Source organism: Abrus precatorius, unplaced genomic scaffold (assembly GCF_003935025.1).
Source record: "Abrus precatorius isolate BTA unplaced genomic scaffold, Abrus_2018 Scaffold10, whole genome shotgun sequence".
Lineage (NCBI taxonomy): Eukaryota > Viridiplantae > Streptophyta > Magnoliopsida > Fabales > Fabaceae > Abrus > Abrus precatorius.
Window position 1 is genome coordinate 7586093 of NW_020874292.1, and position 20022 is coordinate 7606114.

A 20022-nucleotide genomic window follows, 5' to 3' on the forward strand; every position below is an offset into this window, starting at 1 on the left:
TTTAATCAAAACATTTAAATGTTAACTTATATTAAATAATAATTTAAGTAATTAAGAAATCAAATGACTAAAAGATACTTATGCAAAAAGTTGAAGGCACATAAATAAATATTAAACATAAAATGACGTGTACCAACCATTGTTGCAAACAAAAAGCCGACTATATCCATAAATTAATACTGCAAAAATGTAAAATGATCAAAATCAAAACAGCCCCTGGTTTTACCGATGACTTATTTTAATTAACAATTCACGAGTCAATTCAAATGTAATGTTTACTACGCAGCTTTCCTTAAAATATGATTATCTTTGGTTCCCCGTCATAGACTTCAATTTGTGACCAATTGGGTGTTGCATTTCACGGGTACAATTAGATCATTCATCATTTGCTTTTTTATATTATAAATTTATTTTTTATTAAATTTAAATAGCTTTTATTTTATTTTTAAAAAAAAAGGAATTAAAGAGTGGTTTTGGCAGCATTTAAATTGAGTTGAAAGAGTTGGTAGTAGTTAATTGGGCTAGCTACTTCATCAAATGCAATTTATTTAGAAGCCGCCAACGTGGGAATGGTATCAAATAAGAGTGAAAAATCTTTGCTCGTGACGAACATTTCTTGAAAGTTGAAACACGAGACACCATGCCAGAGTTAGATGGAATACCCATTGCTAGCTACTTCGCCTTTCGAAGCAACTCTTCATTTTCAATTCCAAGAATGTTGCTCATCGATTTCTTTTGGAATCGTTGGCAAATCTTGTGAAAATTGGAGCATTATGCTTTAAAATGTATATTTAAATTTTATTATTTTAAGAATACTTTTTTTAAAAAAATTATGATTATTTTATAACATAACACTAAAATATTCACAAATCTTAACACGAGTCATATTTTAAATATCATATTTCTCTCACGCTGTTTTACTTGCACTGGGCTTCGGGCTTTAGTTTTGTACTATGAATTAAATTTTCACATTATACATGTGTTTTGATTTGAAGTTTATAATTAAAGTTAATTTGAATACACATTATACATATTTTAGTATTTGACATGCTTAGTTAATTTCATGTTGAATTGTAGAATCAGTTTTCTTATATGCGCATAATATATATATATATATATATATATATATATATATATATATAATTTTTAAAATTAAAAGGATATTGAAAGATTTCTCACTTAAAATGTGCATAAAAGATTTTTCATTTGAAAAATAAAAAGCTAGCTCTCTACACTTAAACACAACATCGCCATTTTATCAAAATTTACGTGTTCGGTAAAAAAGAGAAAAAAAATCTTTTACTTACTTAAATATTCTAATAAAACTTTTACTTACTTAAACAAAATTAGTTTTCAGAAATTAAACTGCAGAAGCTTGAATAAAAAAAATATTTTTGAAAACTTAAAATTTAAAATATACATAAAAATGATTAATTTTATAATAGGTGAATCCTAATTCTAGAAATTTATTTCCAGAAATAGTTAATAATGTCAAAAAAATATTTTTCAAAAATATGAAAACTCAAAAATATGAAAAACTAATTTTTCAGAAGTATAAAATTTTAATTTTGGAAACTTACTTTTGAAAATGTAAAATTTTAATTTTGAAAATTTATTTTTAGAAATAGTTAATAATTCTATTAATTTCATGAAGTGCGAAAACATAAATTTGAAAATTAATTTAATTTCATAAATTTATTTCTAAAAAAGTGTTAGAATTTACAAGTTAATCAAGGCCAACAAAGACTACATTTTTAGTAAATTAAATTTTCTATAATACATTCGTAAAGATAGTGATGGAAGAATAACAAAGTTTAAAGTGACAAGGATGGAGAACAAACTATAATAGAGACGAAAAATGAAAATAAAATAGAACAAAGTATTTTAAAATCTAAAAAATAGAAAATTTGGGAGGTTATTTAATTTTAAAAATATATTTATATTTATATTTTTATTCAATAATTTAATTTTTTTTAGTAATATTTAAAAAAAATTATTGTGGTATAAAGAGGGGGAAAAAAGGTGGAAAAAACCAAAATCTCTCCCTCTCTTAATTTTGTTGATACAGGCCACTTTTTGTTGGATGGTTTATATAAGCCCTAATTAACAACTCGAATTTTTAACATCCTTACCAAAAGTAAATTTATAAATTCAGAATTTAACAAATTTGAATAGAGTTATATGTGCTACAAATTCAATTTGAATATGTTCACTCTCACCCATTTGCCAGAGTGATGCAATGTGCACTCAAATTGATCCCTCACTCTAATCAAGTATGTCAAAATATTTACATATCACTCTAGATTACAAGAGCTGAATCTTTTATGAATAAAATTGCTAATCACTATAACTATTAAGAAGGCCTCCTACCACATTATGCCCATAATTAATTACCTTAGTAAGTGGACTACATCTATTTCCTCTTATCTCTATATTTGAATACTAATATGAACTTCTAACTGGTAGACAAAAAGCTCATGCATATTGGGGGACTAACTTTTAACAGAGCAAGAATGGATGAAGGGAGAATCCATAATCCATCTCCACAAATCAAACCAGAAGCAACTGCAGGAACCATCAAACTTGCCTCATTTTTGTTTAGTTTGTGCCAGGTAAACACAATCAAACTACCCACACACATGTCAATGGCAAAGTAACCACCAACAAGGAAAGGGACAGCCATTGCCATTGGAAGTGGAATCCATCTCCCAACATTTTTTGGGCTAAGATCTCTGACCAAGTTGGCTGCTATAGCAAATGCAAAAAAACCATAACAGAGTTGCAAGCAATGGTGGGGAAGGGCAGAAAAGCCTTCTACACCAAGAATTGCCATGTTTCTGTATATGATGGCATATGGGGCCTTATATTCCCCATCAGGATTCCCTACATCAAAAGCCTTGTAGAAAAGAAAGAATGTAAAAGGAGCAACAACACAACCTATTGCTGTCCCAATAGCTTGGCCTAAAAGCATTGAACGAGGGGAAGTGAAAGTAAGGTGACCAGTTTTGAAATCATGCATCAAATCAGATGAAATAGAAACAATAGATTTAATCAGGCCACACCCCACAAGCCCAGCAACTACACCATCACTTTTTCCAGCTAAGGCTGCAAGCACAAAGAGAGCCACTTTCCCATAGTTATAGGCCATGTTCATGTCAGTTAAGCCAGCTCCATAAGCATTGCAGAAGCCAAGAGAGGGTGCAAAAATATAGGCAAACACCACGTAGTACCACTTCAACTGGGGGAACATCAAAGGGATTACAATGATAGAAATGATGGCAAAGAATATGTATCCTGTACATGCCAACCATATAGGAATGTTTTCTCTTGCAAACACTTCATTCCGTCTAAGGTCATCATGAGGCAATTGTCTCTGGTTCTCTGAAACTGCAGTGACAAAAATTATTAGATTTTACAGACAAATTTGAGGTTCACTGTTATCATGAACCACTCCATATAAGAACACTTACATTTGGCTAAATACCAAATGGAGCTTTATACTATGTAATCCAGCAACCTATATGACACCTATAGACTCAAAACAAGAGCTAATATTTGTTCACTTTGTTATAAACAGATAATTTTGTTTCTCTTTTTATGGTGTCTGTTGAAACGATGATAACAATTTTTATTATATAGGAAAGGGTATGTTGAGGATCTGAGTGGCATCCTCAGGAACTGGAAAAACTTTAGAGGCCATTTACTTACATGTATTAAGATTCTTCTTTTTCACAGTGGCATGGATATTTGTGGCAGTGAAATAGAGAACTTTGACAAAATTGTATAGCCCATCACCAAGAATCAAGGCAATGGAAATAAAAACCTGCAGCAAGAAAAAAAAAATATTCAAGGCTTGAAATTGAAAGAACTAAAATAAATAAGCTTTGATAGAATTCTTTAATTCTAGCCAAATTTTGACCTTATAGCCATTAAGACTCTTCATGCTACTTTCTGGTATACTTGCAGGGAACCATTCTCCTTTTAGTCCCCTGATTAAAGGCCACATAATGCCCCATGAAATCACAGCACCAAGAAGCAAGGATAAATTTACTAGATGGGAACAAATCATTCCTGCTCCAACGTAAGTCATGCTGAAATCAAAGTAAAATCTGACAAATTGAACCACTTTAATCAGTATAATCAGTAACAATGGACAATTATTTCATGGTTGAGAGACTATTTACTAGTTAAAGAAAGACAAAGGAACATACGAGTTCTTCCATGCTTTCAATCCAAAAGTAGGGAACTGAACAAATCCACAATTATTCCCTCCCGTATAGAACCATTGAAAGAAAGCCCAAATGAAACTGGCTGAGAAGAACTTCAAGAAACCATGAACTTGCTTCCTGCGAAAGAAGTTGAACTAGTTTGAGCTCCTATAAACATTCACATTGTTTAACTTGAAAACAAAAACGAACAAATTAAAACAGGTTCATACTTGGCCATCACATCTCCTTTAGGAGTATGGAACCCGTTAATGAGAACAGCAGTAGCAGTTCCACTAGGATAAGTTAATTTGTAGTCTATTATCATGATCTGTTAAATAACATAAACATCATTAGCAACACCATTCAAGTCAAGCAGAACCAAAATCTTTTGAAAACGAGATCATCATCCCTTCAACAATATACAAGCTTAGAGAATAGCAACCTTTGAACAACCAACAACATTAAATGAATCTTGTGCAACATCATACCTTTCTAATGGGGACCAACGCCAATAGCCCAACAAAGCTGGTGACAAAGAGAAAAGCTAACATCCATGCAATTCCAGGCTCCTTGGTACTACCAGGATTGTTCCCCTCCGTATCAACCCCTGCTTGCTCATAAGTCCTCCTATTCAACCCCAAGAGATAAGACCCAAAACCACCTACAATCACATAAGTTCACTTCAACAAATTACACATGCAAACACAAATACAATTTCAAGAACTGAATTCAGAAAAGACCCACCTCCTACCGCGATGCTATAACAAGCAACAGCACAAGTCTGGATTATGGTATTCTCCTGTCTAGTGAATGGAGTGGGAACAATTTTGGCTCTTTCAAGCACCTTAGTCCAAGCTCGAATGAACACAAAGCCAAGGAGAGCAGCTGAAACATTGAGATTAGGGACTAATCCAGTAGTGAGGTTGAGCTTCATCACAATCACACTATAAATTATTCCAATCAGAAAGCTAGCTATTAGTCCCCTAATCGTAATCTGTCTTGGCCATGGTGCTATTCTACTCACATCCTGAGGCACAACTGGAATCTCCTCAATGTCCTCTCTGTCGACACTCTGAATCTCTTCGAGTTCTTCGTTGCTTATAGTACCCATTGGATTCACCAAACACTCAACTCTGAGTGAGTAATCTATAAATATAATTAAGTCAAGGTTAACTCTATCACAGAGTGAAAGAGGACAAAAATAATAATCAACAGTCTCCCAGCTCCTTCACTTCCTACGCATCTCCATTTAACATTATCGAATCTAATAAACCAAATTTATAACATAATTATAATTCTAACTATAAATAATAGAACACAATCATTATAATAAAAAACTCCAAAATAGATAGTTGGACGGCGGTATCAGAAAGAAACAAAAATGGAATTAGAATCGGATTCAACGGAGGGACAGTCCAGAGATTTTATGGCACGTAAAGTAACAAGCAGTAAAAGATGAAAACCACATCAAACGTTTTACCTCGGTTTGTGAAAATTCAAACAAAAAAAAAAACCCAGAGGAACAGAGACGTACTAACAAAGACAGAAACGTGGGAATCCGAAAAGCTTAATTGGGAGGGTTTGTTTGTGGTATAACAAGTGAATTGGTGGAAAGAGGGGAGGAAAACGTAGAATTTATACTGGGCATGGGAACCTTAGAAGAGAGGTATTGGACAAGTAGTACAACGTAGTGGTGTGGTACTACAAATGATGGCTAATGTTATTGTACTACACATGTTAAAAGTGTTATGAACAGGTTGATGGAGTTGACTGAGATACAGAGGAGAGAGTGGGGGGTTGATGATCTTGATTTCATGCAACTTCAAAATGACAGAGGGGCATTACGCAGATAAGGAAGTGGAAGGAGACACCAGAGTGGGGCCCATGCTCCCAAGACGTTGACTTCTTTGCGCTCTACACCCCCTCAACGGACCAAGATACATCCTCTTTCCTGGTTTTTTTTTTTTTTTTTTTTTTTTGTTGCCTGTATAGGGTTTAATAAAAAACATTTTATCCGTATGGAGTTCTTTGACAAAAAATTCCCTGTCTATGATAATTTGTGAGTGTCGTCAATTTTAGAGAATGCCGACACAGTTCTCAGAAATCAATTTTAGAGAGCAGTTGTTACGAAACCCTCTCTAAAATGGACTTTTGAGAGCGGTTCAAATCGAACTGCTCTCTAAAATTCACTTCTTAGAGCGGTTCAATTCAAACCGCTCTCTAAAATGGATTTTTGAGAGCGGTTCGAATTGAACCGCTCTCAAAAGTCATGTTTTTAATTTAATTATTTTCCTATTTTCTCAAATTAATAAATAGGAATATAGAAAAACAGAAAAATAAAAAAATAGTTAAATTAAAATATATAATTTTCTTGTTACTTATGTAAAAAATAATTAAATAAGAAATATAAAAGAATTAAATTGAATAAATATATGAAGAAAAATTATGTGTGATTATTATTATAAGGTTAATAAAATATAAAATTATGAATAACAAAATAAAATTGAAATAATAAGAATGAAAAACATTAATTAATAAATTTATATTATAAGAATCTGCAGTTGTTAAATTTGTAATAATATTTCAACAAATATTATGTCACATAAATAAGAAATAGTAAATAAATTAAAAACATGACTTTTGAGAGAGGTTCGAATTGAACCGCTCTCAAAAGTCCATTTTAGAGAGTGGTTCCGTAACAACTGCTCTCTAAAATTGATTTCTGAGAACTGTGTCGGCATTCTTTCAGCCGATACTTGATCATGTGTCGCCAGCAGTTTTGACGACACTCACAAATCCCCCTAAACAGAGAATTTTTTGTCAAAGAACCTCATACGGATAAAATGTTTTTGATTAAATCCTATACAGGCAAAAAAAACCCTCTTTCCTTCCCATCACCCTTCTCTCTCGTATCCATGTTCCTCATCGGACACTTTGCTCATTTTTCACTTCACCTTGCCTTTCTACCAAACATGCAACAATGCACCCCAAATAGTTTATTCAAATTTCCTTATTTCTATTTTTTATTTTTTACCTTTTAAAAGTTATTATTACTTTTTATATTTTAAAATAATAAAGAATCATCTATATAATTTTTAATTTTATTATACACGCAAGATATTAAATGAGACGATCTTTTAACTTGAGAGTGAAAGGAAAGACTCTTAATGACTACCCCAGTTCATAAATTGGTTAAAAATAAAGAACCAAACCTTGTGACATAGTATTATCAAATAATTTAATATAAAAAAAATCCTTTTAACATTATATTTGTCTTTTCTAACTTATAAAACTCAAAGATTAATTTTAATTGTTTTAGAGAAAATGTCAATTAAGTAGAATAATTTTAATGGTCATTGTGTGTGATTATTTGGAAAAAAAACGTTTAAAATGTCATAAATATTATATCGTAATAAAAAATAAATTATGATTTTTACACTTTTTTCCTCTCACTTACTATATTTGTTGCATTTTTCATGTTGTAAAGTAAATTTCATTACAATTTTGAGAACTAAAATATTAAACAACTCGTTAAATAAATATTTTTTTTATAAAAATAGTAATAGGAATTATATTTGTTTATATCAAATTAAACTATTTATAAGTATATGAGTCATAATTATAACTGTGAGCAAACCTCTAAAATTACTATTACTAATTAAAACTCACTGCCTATAATTAATAACAACTTTAACCTTAATATGAGTCATAATTCCACGGTTATTCTGTATTATTTTTAAATGAATATTAATTTGAACTACCTTTGTTCATATCGAAACTACTACTTTCAATAACACATGATAGATATGCTAAAGAACAAAATTTATAACGCTCTTATATAAGGTAGAAATTTTCCTAAAATAGGGACAACTATTACCCTAATTCAATCAGGTAACCTGAACAAATTCTTCTAATTTAGATATTAGAATATTTTTGTAAGAACATCCTCTTCTAAAGCCTATTGCCTATTATAAAAAAATAATTTGTACCAAAAGAATCATCCATTTTCATCTTAAGCAGAACAAGTCTAATAATTAAAGACTTAATAGAACTCTGTCTAGTAATAAAAAACAAGAAAAAAACTTAATATTGTACCCATAAACACACTTGAATTGTAATTATAATAACAAATGGAACTTATGATGAGAAACAAAAGAAAACAAGTAAGATACAGTACAAGTGCAAGGCGTCCAGCTCCGAGGTTCACTAATGCTGATAAAATTATTGTCGAGTTTCCTGTTTGAGTCGAATGCCAACGCAATTTGATGTCCCATTTTGTACTAATTCTAAAAAGCTAAGACAAAAGCTCGCCAACAGGCTGGATAAATCGAATCTCCATGCTGGAGTACTATTAAAAAAATTAAGAAAAATGTAATATACTCTTAAATATTAATTAAAAATATTTAATAATTATATGACCTTTTTTTCATTCTTAAATTAATATATTTTATATTTTTTAATAAATTTAAACTAATAATTAAAGGTGGGTTAAAAAATTTGTTGCTAAGATGCGTAAGAGTAACAAAAGGAAAAATTCTGTTCACGCACAGTTATATTTTTTGTGTGGAATGCAAATTGTATATTCCAAGCTGGGCATGTTACAGTTATTAACTTGCTTAAATAAAATAGTTTATTTGTTATACCATTTTATAAGATTAACGAATAACGATTTTATTGCGTTACACAAATTGTCAATGATATTTTGATTTAGTGGAAAAATTAGTATGTGTTAAAAGCATTAAATTAACTTGTCTTGCGCTTTTATTTGAATTAACTTTCAGTTGTTTTGGTTTTAAACTTACTAGGAAATTCACAGCAAGTAACCTAGTGCATATAGAACCATTAACTTTAAATATTTAGATTAACTCGAAGACAAAACTTTGATATAATTAAAAAAATCTGCACCTTTAACTCAACCCATGTACTCCTCTGCGTGTTACCAAAGATTATTCTTTCTTTTATTTTGGTTTGAGTAAATTTAAAAACTTGTTGGACTTAAAGTGAATGCGACAAACCTCTTTCCTTCCCCTAGATTGGTCCTTCTATGGCAGATTTTTTTGACAGAGGACCACAGAGAAAAATAGAGAATCTAGTAAAATGCTGTTGTATGTCATGTTAATTTATTATGCATCCCAGTTTTGATTTTACTTCAGTCCAACAAGTTTTAAAATTTTCACAGTAGTTGAAATTATTTGCACTCTAAATTGTGTTAGCAATGGAACCAGGTTTCTTTCCTTTTCAAATAAATTGACCATCACTTGTATTATTCTTTTGGTTCAAATCCCCAGCTTTTCGTTGGCCCATATTGCAGCATCTAAAAACTAGACAGAAAGTCCAGCATCTAGTTACCTTTACATTGAATGACTCTGACGATAATTATCATAATATTTGAATATATACTATCGTCTCAAAATTTCTTATCATCAATCTCTCAACGAATAAAATAGGGTTGTCTTACATGAAAGGATTCCACTACTTGTTGATTAATGGAGAAGTGGTCACAGAGCTATCAGTCACTTTCTTCCAATGCGATAGTCTTTTTTTAATGTTCATTATTTTACCAAAATTATAATTTTTCTTTAAAAGTTTAATTTAATTTTAAGCTTTTTTATTTATATTAAAAACTTAAGTTTGAAAGTTCTAGACGATCGCTTGATAGTGAAATGTTGAAGAAATATAGAATATTAAAAAAATAATTAAAGTACAGCTATTTTAAATATTTCATCAAATGGAGGAGACAAAATAAAGTTTGATAAAATTTTTGCATAGAATAATTTAGAATAATAACTTAAATTAAAAGATTGAAAGCTTAAACCATAACTGAAATCAAATAATAAATTTTAAAAATGCTTATTTTTGCCAAAACTCTGAAAGCTCGTAAAAAACAAAGTTGCACCACTGCCCTGTTTCTATACAATTTTGTTTTACTTTTCAGTAAGATCAATTATTTTTATTATTCAAACAAAGATTCGTAAATCAATGATTGCTCTTGACTTTGAGGCAAAAATTGTATTAACTAAAGTGTCTGAAAATTACCACTTTTTTAATTTAAACATTTAATAGATTTGGATGCCTGTTTCTAATTCCTCTTCTTTTTATTAAAAGAGACAGTGTAAACAATGAATTTTATTATCATATATTTTCTATTTTACTGTCTAAATTTATTTTAAGGTATTTGAAACTTATAAAAAGAATGTAATATTTCATATTTTAAAATCATTGTTTGCTATTTATAAAATAATCTTTCATCAATTAAATTTTTATTTAGTTTCTGTTAATTTGATAACTTTGCCCAAAAATGTTCCTCTACAATAAACAGTTAGGATATGGATGTAGTTTCTACACGTGTCATTCGTTTTCAGTTGGATTCATGTATTTTAAAAAAATGTTGTTGAGTCTTTATATGTGTCTATCATTTCCAACTTAGTTTTTGTTATCAAGTCATTATTTACTTACATCAAGTGATGTTTAATTAATGTTTAAGTGACAATATAATCAATCTTTGTTTAAACAAAAATGAATTGCAAAAGAATGAGTTAATTAGCTAGACTTTGATTTGACAATGATTAAGTTAAAAATGATAATCATTAAGATAGACATTAAGATTAAATTTATATTTTATTTTGGTCCTTGTTATCAAGTTACTGCCTAATAATTGAATGAGTTGACTTATACACATAGATGGAGAGAAAACTCAGTTGCCACCATAATCATGTTGCAATAGAACCTTAAATCTAGTCATCTAATCATGTACGTGAGTAATATTCATATGTGTAATTTTGGAATAAAATATATAATAATTTTTATTTTATTTTCTATCCGATTTATTCCAAATTCGATCTAGATCACACACTTGCATACAATAAAATATATAATGATTGTCTTTTAAGTGTATAGTGTATGTTACTATGATATAAAATTAAAAAAACAATTAAAATTTATTTAAACAAATTTAATAAGTGAGAATTTTTTATTGTCCAATTAATCTTTTCTTTTATGGTCATCATTGTTTAAGCGAATTTGTTAGGTTAAAAAATTATCTTCATATCTTATTCACTTTAAAAATTTTATCATTTAAGCTAATATTAAACTTTGTCAAATGCTTCTACTTATACGAGTCATATGCAAACCTTTCTATGTGTTAAAAGTCATGTTACAAAACACATATGTACTACAGGACTAAATTAAAGTTAATAAGGTGTTTAGTGTAAAGACAAAATTAAAAATAAAAAACACATGTAAGGACTAATATTATATTTTATAAATTATTTACAATTAAAATTGAATTACACATTTGTACATTTTAATTATTATTTAATATCAACAAAGTAATATCCATAAGTTAAGTTTTTAAAATGTTTTATAATTTATATTTATAAATACATCATATTCAATATATTTACAAATTTTATTATAGAACTAAGTTATGAAAGCTATGTATAATATAGAGTTGATTGTAGAATATATATTTTTTAAATAATAAAAATATTTACATCAATTTTTTATGCATAATTTCTCATAAAAATTATTTCATAATTATTTATAATAAAATATCCAGGATTTGCATGGGACAGAACACGCAAGAATAAGCGTATCCGCCCTTCAGCTTTGATGATTGGGCTATTGATATCAGTTTAGTGCCCATTGCCGTGAAATAATCTTGCCAATATGACAAGTAAAACACATTATTGATTAATTTTCAGAAATAATAACAATAATAAAATAGACCGGGCCTCTGCCTGAAGCCTAACAATAGCCTTTCATCAGGGATGAGCCCAGCCCAAGACCAAGCCCAAGCCCAACAAGCTATTCGTAAAGGTTCTCTCTGGTGATCCTCAACGCTAAACTTGAGATTCTTAACTTTGTAGAACTTTCGTTTGTCGTCCGAATTGCAGAGACACAGAGAGATGGTATTTCACTGCTAAACATCGATTACAAATTGAAAATATAGATTTGATAGTTCAAGAAAAGGAAAAGAATGTTGCAAGACATGTTGCTGTACGCGGCGAGCGCGGCGCTGAGTTGCTTGGTATTGTTTGCGGGGCTCCGACACTTCGACCCGAGCCGCGAATCATCGAAGAAGGCTCTTGAGCTCAAGAAAGAGATTGCCAAGCGTCTCGGTCGCCCCCTTATTCAGACTAACCCTTATGAGGTCTCATATATTCATTGCACCTGCGTTAGTTTTCTTCTGTTAGGGTTTTCAGATAATAATATGAAGTTCTATGGATTTAAACACAGAATTCTATCCAAATAAACATAGAAAAGAAGGACTAGATCTATTCTGTATTTTCTATGGATTTATGGCCTTACTTTGGACGTTAATATTGGACCATAGTTAAGTGTTATCATTTATTTCAATTTTTATTTGTGCCCTTTATTGTGTACAGGATGTTATAGCCTGTGATGTTATAAATCCTGACCACATTGATGTGGAGTTCAATTCTATTGGGGGACTCGAAGCAATCAAGCAAGCTTTGTTTGAGCTTGTTATTTTGCCTCTAAAAAGACCTAACTTGTTTTCATATGGTAAGCTTCTTGGGCCACAGAAGGGAGTCCTGTTGTATGGACCACCTGGTACCGGGAAAACCATGCTTGCCAAAGCTATTGCTAAGGAGTCAGGAGCAGTTTTTATTAATGTGAGGATATCAAACCTGATGAGCAAGTGGTTTGGGGATGCCCAAAAGCTTGGTATGTGCCCAATATCTTTACAGCTTCTTCTACAATATATTGTAAAACTATAGCCTGCTGTCTACAATATGATAAGTAAGAACCTTAAGAGAACTACAGTTACTGCAGTAGGTAGTTATTGTAGTTAGAGAACCAAAGGCCTTATTATTCAAGGGGCTAGTGCACAGCTAGCTTGCATGAGAACTAGAGTTGCAGAATGTGGTAGGATGTTAGGATTCGATTGCAAGGTATGGGACTTGAGTTTCACATTAAAAGTATGGGATTCTAGTGTGGGGTTTATAAAGCCTTGGATTCTTCAACTACAATGGCTAGCTTTTGTGGTGTTTAGTCAATTCCAATACGAATTTTAATTTTTGACACACCATATCAAGTTAATAGAGGCAAAGATTACGTGTCCTGATTCAAATACTTTATTTTTATGTTTTTTTAATTTCAGTTAAACTTAAAAATACTAGTGCAACTGCAATGTATGGGAAATTTGATAACTCGACAGATTTCCCTTGTCAAATTCAACATGACGAGTCTTGTTGACTTATTGTTTCTCTGGATGAAGCTTTTTGAATATCTTGTAAGATGATATTTTTGTGTAATCTGATACTTTTTGAAGTAAAATGAATGTGCTTTATTAATGGTTGTAGTTTATATATATTGATTGTAAGGTTCATAACCCACATGGATGATTTTGATTTTAAATTGAATTTTGTGTATATTTTTGTTTTAATTCTTTAAACAATATTGTAGTATATGTCTTGTTGCATCAGAATATTATATATAATGTTGCATTTGTAAAGTTATCCATGTTCCAGACCGGTCTTTATGTTTTATGCTATAAATTGGCTGCTCTTTGAACTATAAGACAAACTGTTGTTTGGGAAAGTTCTCTTCGCAATGCATTTAAATCTGCATGGATCGTGTCAAAGAACATGTCACAATCACATTGTTGATCCATGTAAAATTTGGTTGAGTATCACTTTGTTGATCCATGCCAGGAATAGTCAAACCAAATTTTATGTTGACTATTGACTGCCTAGCACAATTGTCCTCTCCTTTAAACTTGGGACCAGCTATATACAATGTAGCATAAGCAGTTGAACCAAAAAACAGAAAAGAAAGTACCTTTATCCCTATCAAAAAGAACATGATGACCTACCAAACTTTAAATTATGGGATTAAGCTCATGAAGAAGGTTATTTAAGGTGAATATTAAGACAAGAGACTCACATCACTGAAGATCAACTTGGTTTTATGCTGGGGAGGTGAACCATGGAAGCAATGTACTTATTACAAGGGTTGATGGAGAGAATTGGAGGAATTGAAAAAGACTTACACATGGTTTTCATCAATCTGAAAAAGGCATGCAATAAGGTAGCTTAAGAGCTATCATGGAACTTTTTTTTTTTTTTAGAAAGGAGTTTGTGTTTCCTATATTTTAGTAATCAAGGATATGTATGATGGGGTTACGATTAGAGTTCCATAGAAGACTTTCCTACAACTATAGTCTATAGGACTGCACTACGGGTCAACTTTGAGCCCCTATCTTTTTAACTTGGTCTTCAGTATGCTTCTTGAATGTATCCAAGAGCTGGTGCCACGATGCCATGTTTTTTATAGATGACATAATTTTAATTGGAGTCAAGAAAAGAGATAAATATGAAGCTAGATCTTTTGACATCAAGCTTTGGAAGCATATTGCTTGTTTAAATAGAAGTACTATGGAGTCTGTATAAAGTAACTTTAGCAAGAGGTGCACTAATTCTATCTTTGACATGAAAATTGGATACCATAGCATATGGCACAAGTCAAATTGTTTGAGTTGCAAATTGATGGAGAAATAAAGGGAGATGTAAAGACTGGAGTCAAAAGGTCTAGCTGAATTGGGGGATTAACTTGAGTGCTATATATGATAGAACAGTACCACCCTAGTTTAAGGTAAAGTTTTATTGCATAGCTATAGGATTTGTGATGTTATATGGGACTAATGGTAGGGGTGTAAAGGAACAACAAAAAATTCAGCCAATAGTAAGATGTAGAAGGAGACCTAATAAAAAACTACAAGCCAAACAAAAGGATTTAGATTTAAATGATTTGTCACAAACATGATTTACAATAGAAAGTGGGGTCATTTTGATCGATCCTGCTTACTGGTAAAAGACTGTTGTTGTTTCCTGTAAAAGAATATGTAAGTAACACGTGACTGCTTTGCGCTTCATTTTTTCTTCTGGCTTTTGATTCCCAATAAGTTTGTTTGACATCCCTTTAATTTACACTGTGCAGTATGGTTGTACTTTTGAATTGATGTTTCAATATGTTTCATTCATGGACAAGGTTCTCTGTTCACCTAATGACAATCTGTTAATAGTGGCCTGGCATTGGGGCTTGAAACAACTCAAATATCATTTTAAAGTATGAAGCCACCTCCCTCCACCTTATTAAAGGCCATTCAACAAATTTTTGTAGCTGCTAAATGCTTATGATCGATCATTAATACACCATTTTTCCAAAGAAGTTAATATAGTAACAATTTTTAACATAATAAGGTTAAAATCTTACAATCAATTCCAGTTTTCTAAATTACGTTTCAGAGAATTTGGTTTTAAATTAAACTTAATGGTGTTATATGATTCATGTAGTTGACCTCACCTAATAGGATGAAGTTTTGTTGTTGTTTCTGGTCGAGTTGGCCCTCCTTGCATGTTTCTTTCCCTTTAGGAATGGACAGTGAAAGGCTACCCCTTTTTATGTTCACTTATTATTGTGAATTGACATCTGTGTGGTTGTTTGGTTGATAGCTTGAAGCTGTTTAGCTATATTCGCCAAATTCTTCATCAGAGAAGTTAGTTAACAAGGGTTTCTTGATATATATATATATATATAAAGAATTTTCCAAACCCTGCCTATGTTATTGTATGATATAAACTTGTATCCAATTTTGAATGTGCTTATACGTTTTATTCTTTGTTTGAAGTGTGGTTCCTCTTTTGGTCTAAATTTAATATTCTGATGTTCTGCAGTGGCTGCTGTATTTAGCTTGGCTCATAAGCTCCAGCCCGCCATCATATTCATTGATGAAGTAGACAGTTTTTTGGGTCAGCGTCGTACAACAGATCACGAGGCTTTGTTAAACATGAAAACTGAGTTCATGGCTCTGTGGGATGGATTTACCACAGATCGTAAGTTTAAACTAGTTATCATGATATTTTCTTTTGTTGTGTTAATATTCAAGATAAGTTGCAAATAAGATAATGACAATTTTGCTGGAGATTTAGTTGGTAACTTTATATTCTCAATTCATCTATATTTAAATATATATGTGTACGTGTGTAGAGAATGCTCGAGTTATGGTCCTTGCAGCAACTAATCGTCCTTCAGAACTTGATGAAGCAATACTTCGACGACTTCCTCAAGCCTTTGAAATTGGAATTCCTGATCAAAGGGAGAGGGCTGAAATATTGAAGGTTATCCTAAAGGGTGAGAGGGTTGAAGACAACATAGACCTTGGTCGTATAGCTGGGTTATGTGAGGGTTACACTGGTTCAGATCTATTTGATCTTTGCAAGAAGGCTGCCTATTTTCCTATTAGAGAACTACTGGCTGAAGAGAAGGAAGGGAAACGATCACCTGTTAGTATATTCTCTGCTACTTTCTTCTATGCCACAAAATTTTCATTCTTCCAGTTGTGAATACTGTTTTCAATGGCTGACTTGATTAGAATTTCATATCAATTTCAACTTCTGCTAACCGAGAAGGAATAAATCAATTTTAAGTATGTCTGTTCTATTTAAAACTATTGTATGCTCCCAAGGTTATATTTGCATGCTTGAGAGTGATATCTTTGGTCAATGAAAGCAATTAATGTACGAGATCAATTTGTGGTTTCTTGTTAGGTGTGATTTCATATATTAAGTCTTGTTAAACAAATTGATTAGTCTTGGCTTTCTCATATAACAAGTGCTGGAGATGTTGAAAATTACTAAGTTATTTTGTTTATTTTGCACATTTCAGGCACCTAGACCTTTGTCGCAGTTAGACTTGGAGAGGGCCCTTGCCACTTCACAGAAGACAAAGGTTGCTGCAAGTGAATACGGTGGATTAAGCTTTCAGTTACCTTCAAGATGGACAGTGCATGGTGAATCAGGTGATTCTCAGCTTCAAGCTGCAATCAATGAATTCTCTAAACTTTTGGTTTCTCAAATGATTAACCTCCAATCAGATGCCCCGGATCCTTAAAGTGTTCACTTTTTTTAGAGCATTCTTCCGCTGTCATTTAGTCTAGTCCAAATTGTAACAGCGATTATTTCCTTAGTTATACTAATTATAGAACATATATTTTTTACACATCGATCGATTATAGAAGTGCAGTGGTTGGCTATTGCATTTTGTTCCGTATTTGATGCATCGATCCTTCTTATAGCACTTTTAAATATTCCATTTATGCCAAATTTTATCTCTGAATACTTTTTAGGTAATGCAGGGATATTTTAGTTGTTCCACGCTCCTTTGTATATTATATAATATGTTATGAGTAGAACGGCATAAAATGGTAGCTAATGTGTATTTCAGGTGTTAGGTCCATCCACATTCTATTACATTGAACAATACTAGCCAAACACAAAAAAAAGTGGTGATAAAAAAAATCCATCAGCCCTGAGCAGTAAAGTGGACTCAAGGTCAAGGGAAGATTTGAATTGTTCTGTTTAGCTTGTGGAAAAGAGAAAAGCGTGCCATTAATTGAATCAGTTCTAAATTACTCTTCTAGTCCTTTTGATACTAACATAAGCAAAAGTTAATTGCTCTATTATATGATTTAATCCCTTTAATATAACTGGATCTAACACTGACATGCCCAACAACTTTAACAGAGTAAGCTTAGGATTCATCAAGGCGATGCAGTCTGTATCAAGTTGCCAACAGCCACCAATGATTGAGACCTCGGGGAAATAACTGGCATTGAAGTGGGTTCGGCAGGGATATACTTTTAAGCACCGTGGGTCAGTTATCATCCTCGTGTTTTTTATCTTTTTCTGGTCCACCAGCATATGCTGATGATTAGCTCAAACCCTTGAAAGTTGCAAGCACTTCCCATCACATTCATTCATTATATAGTTAGGACCACAAATTTAAGCTTTTTCCCTCTCAAGCATAATATCTACACTGAATGCAGGACCACAACGTAGGGGGTGTATCTTCCCTGGTATGGTCTGGTTGTGTCTTGTTGATGCCCCTGCATCGTGGTTCCATCATTACTTAACCACTTTTAAGGTTTGTGGAAAAAAACAGAAGCTGAAATTAAATATCGAATAAAATTACGATAATTGAGTAATTAAATATTACCTTTTTTTTTTTTTTAACTTGTCCAATTTGTACTGGATAAAAAGTTATATGTGATGAATTTATATTAAAAATTATAGAAGACATTGTAATTCAATAAATTATTACTATTAAATGTTATAATTTTTAATATGGGTTAAATTTTTTTTATTAAATGTATGTTGGCATACGTCATTATTGATCGCAGTCGGAGAGGGATCGTGTCTTTATTTTCACTCATTTAGGGTCTTCGAATTGGCATTGGAAGTCGTTATTCTAATTGGAAACATCCCGGTCGTTATCGAAAACCTGAAAGTCTTGTGAAGAAAAACACACTTGCAGATGATTGGACAAAAATGGATGTAATATGGAACTGAGGGTGGAATGACAACTCTATTCTTTCGCTAATACGACAATCTATTTTACGGGGATTTTCGATCTTTTATTGGTTACAATCGTTTTATAATAGGTTTCAATTTTTCAGGATATGAAACTTATGACATTGATTGATTAAATCTTAAGCCATCATTGATACTGTCCTTATTGTGATCGGCATATCAATTGTCTTCCACGCGAAATAAATAGTTTCGAGGGTTCCTATCGTTGCATCGATTGTCCTTTGTCATGCTCTTGGCCGATTCGTGCAGGTTGCATCAAACCTTTTTTATTTACTTAAAAATGTTTTTTTTCTTCTTTTGATGGTTTTTAAAAGATGTTGAACCATTATAACCATAAAAAACCGTTACAACCGTCGCGTAACTTAGACCAAATGACTAGTCAAAAAGATAAAACCACATTTTAATTTAATACTTAGAGCAAGTATTTTTTTAGTATAAGTTTTAGGACTTGCTGTATTCACTTTAATTTAACTATATTATATATTATTTATTTCCTAAGGAAGCCTCAACTGCTCCTCTTTTTACTCACAAGACTAAATCACCTTAACTACTTATGTTTAAGGTTAATTATTTATCATAATAGTTTGATTGATATGTTGTTTGAATTACTTGTGCCCTATAATGGGAATAAAAAAATAGTCTTCCAGAGAGAGAGATAGAGAATAAAAACAGCGTGATATAAAAAGGTAACCAACCAAATAATTATATGCTATTTCGAAGAATTAGGCCATTATTATAGGCAATTACAATTGAAGGCGGTTGAAAGTCGAAAATATTTTTCCTAGTTCAACGTTAGCGACCTTCCAACCTTCAAAAACAAAGGAGACAATTAGACGATCTTTTGAATGCAATGCTAACTCTTATAATGTCTTCTTTTTTCGTCAATTATTTTCCTCACGTTCCCTTTGACTGCACCCTTGCCCTAAAAATCTAATATGAGATTTAATATTTTATTCATTCAAAAATTATTTTTATTATAAATTGAAACTAAATCAATACATGTAAATACATACCTTCTTAAAATCATCACTTTGATTTAAGATACATACATGTGATGTTAAAAATTTGAATTGTTTATATTTTCTTAAAATTATCACTTTATATAAGATACATACAAGTGGTGTCAAAAATTTGAGTTGTTTATATTTTTTAAGTACATCTGACAATTTAAAATTTAGTCCGATAACTTAGGTTAGCCTGAACCTAATAAATAAAATACTAATTAATTTAAAATTATATAAAATTTTGTAAATTTAATCGGTACAGTTAAATTGATAAAATTTAATATAATTTAAACTTAAAGTATCCTAAACATTAATTGGTACGTCCTTGGAATTATCCACCAAAAATATCTCCCGTTCTTCAAGTTTAAGCTGTTTAAGGAATCGGAACACGGTGTCACAACTTACAAACAAGTTCAT

General features: G+C 31.4%; 2 protein-coding genes across 5 annotated transcripts; one reads left to right on the top strand and one right to left on the bottom strand.

Annotated features, from left to right (window-relative positions):
• Nucleotides 1–2122: 2122 nt before the first annotated feature.
• Nucleotides 2123–6032, bottom strand: LOC113848247 (metal-nicotianamine transporter YSL3). 3 transcript variants are annotated; one of them, XM_027477692.1, is made up of 8 exons: nt 5689–6032; nt 4953–5354; nt 4697–4869; nt 4439–4536; nt 4212–4346; nt 3920–4109; nt 3709–3823; nt 2123–3387 (listed from the first exon to the last, which is right to left on the bottom strand). In XM_027477692.1, the coding sequence occupies exons 2-8, from the start codon at nt 5317–5319 to the stop codon at nt 2456–2458; spliced, it is 2010 nt and encodes a 669-aa protein (XP_027333493.1). In that variant the 5' UTR covers nt 5320–5354; nt 5689–6032; the 3' UTR covers nt 2123–2455. The 3 variants fall into 3 exon arrangements, with proteins under 3 accessions (XP_027333493.1, XP_027333485.1, XP_027333501.1); XM_027477700.1 differs by having other exon boundaries at nt 2124–3387; nt 3920–4091; nt 5689–5957; XM_027477684.1 differs by having other exon boundaries at nt 4953–6031.
• Nucleotides 6033–12037: 6005 nt separating this feature from the next.
• Nucleotides 12038–18350, top strand: LOC113849532 (ATPase family AAA domain-containing protein 1-like). 2 transcript variants are annotated; one of them, XM_027479509.1, is made up of 6 exons: nt 12039–12360; nt 12596–12896; nt 15908–16066; nt 16221–16516; nt 16899–17031; nt 17756–18350. In XM_027479509.1, exons 1-6 carry the CDS (start codon nt 12187–12189, stop codon nt 17758–17760), a joined length of 1068 nt encoding a protein of 355 aa, XP_027335310.1. In that variant the 5' UTR covers nt 12039–12186; the 3' UTR covers nt 17761–18350. The 2 variants fall into 2 exon arrangements, with proteins under 2 accessions (XP_027335302.1, XP_027335310.1); XM_027479501.1 differs by lacking the exon at nt 17756–18350 and having other exon boundaries at nt 12038–12360; nt 16899–17293.
• Nucleotides 18351–20022: the final 1672 nt, after the last annotated feature.

What these genes read in the sequence shown, in the direction of transcription:
- LOC113848247 (XM_027477692.1), bottom strand. Translation starts at nt 5,319, where the DNA reads ATGGGTACTATAAGCAACGAAGAACTCGAAGAGATTCAGAGTGTCGAC. An exon ending in AAAGGAGATGTGATGGCCAA is followed by an intron (nt 4,347 to 4,438) that starts GTATGAACCTGT and finishes CTTCTTTCGCAG; the next exon opens with GAAGCAAGTTCATGGTTTCT. An exon ending in AGAGTCTTAATGGCTATAAG is followed by an intron (nt 3,824 to 3,919) that starts GTCAAAATTTGG and finishes TTCTTGCTGCAG; the next exon opens with GTTTTTATTTCCATTGCCTT.
- LOC113849532 (XM_027479501.1), top strand. Translation starts at nt 12,187, where the DNA reads ATGTTGCAAGACATGTTGCTGTACGCGGCGAGCGCGGCGCTGAGTTGC. An exon ending in TTCAGACTAACCCTTATGAG is followed by an intron (nt 12,361 to 12,595) that starts GTCTCATATATT and finishes TATTGTGTACAG; the next exon opens with GATGTTATAGCCTGTGATGT. An exon ending in AGGAAGGGAAACGATCACCT is followed by an intron (nt 16,517 to 16,898) that starts GTTAGTATATTC and finishes TGCACATTTCAG; the next exon opens with GCACCTAGACCTTTGTCGCA.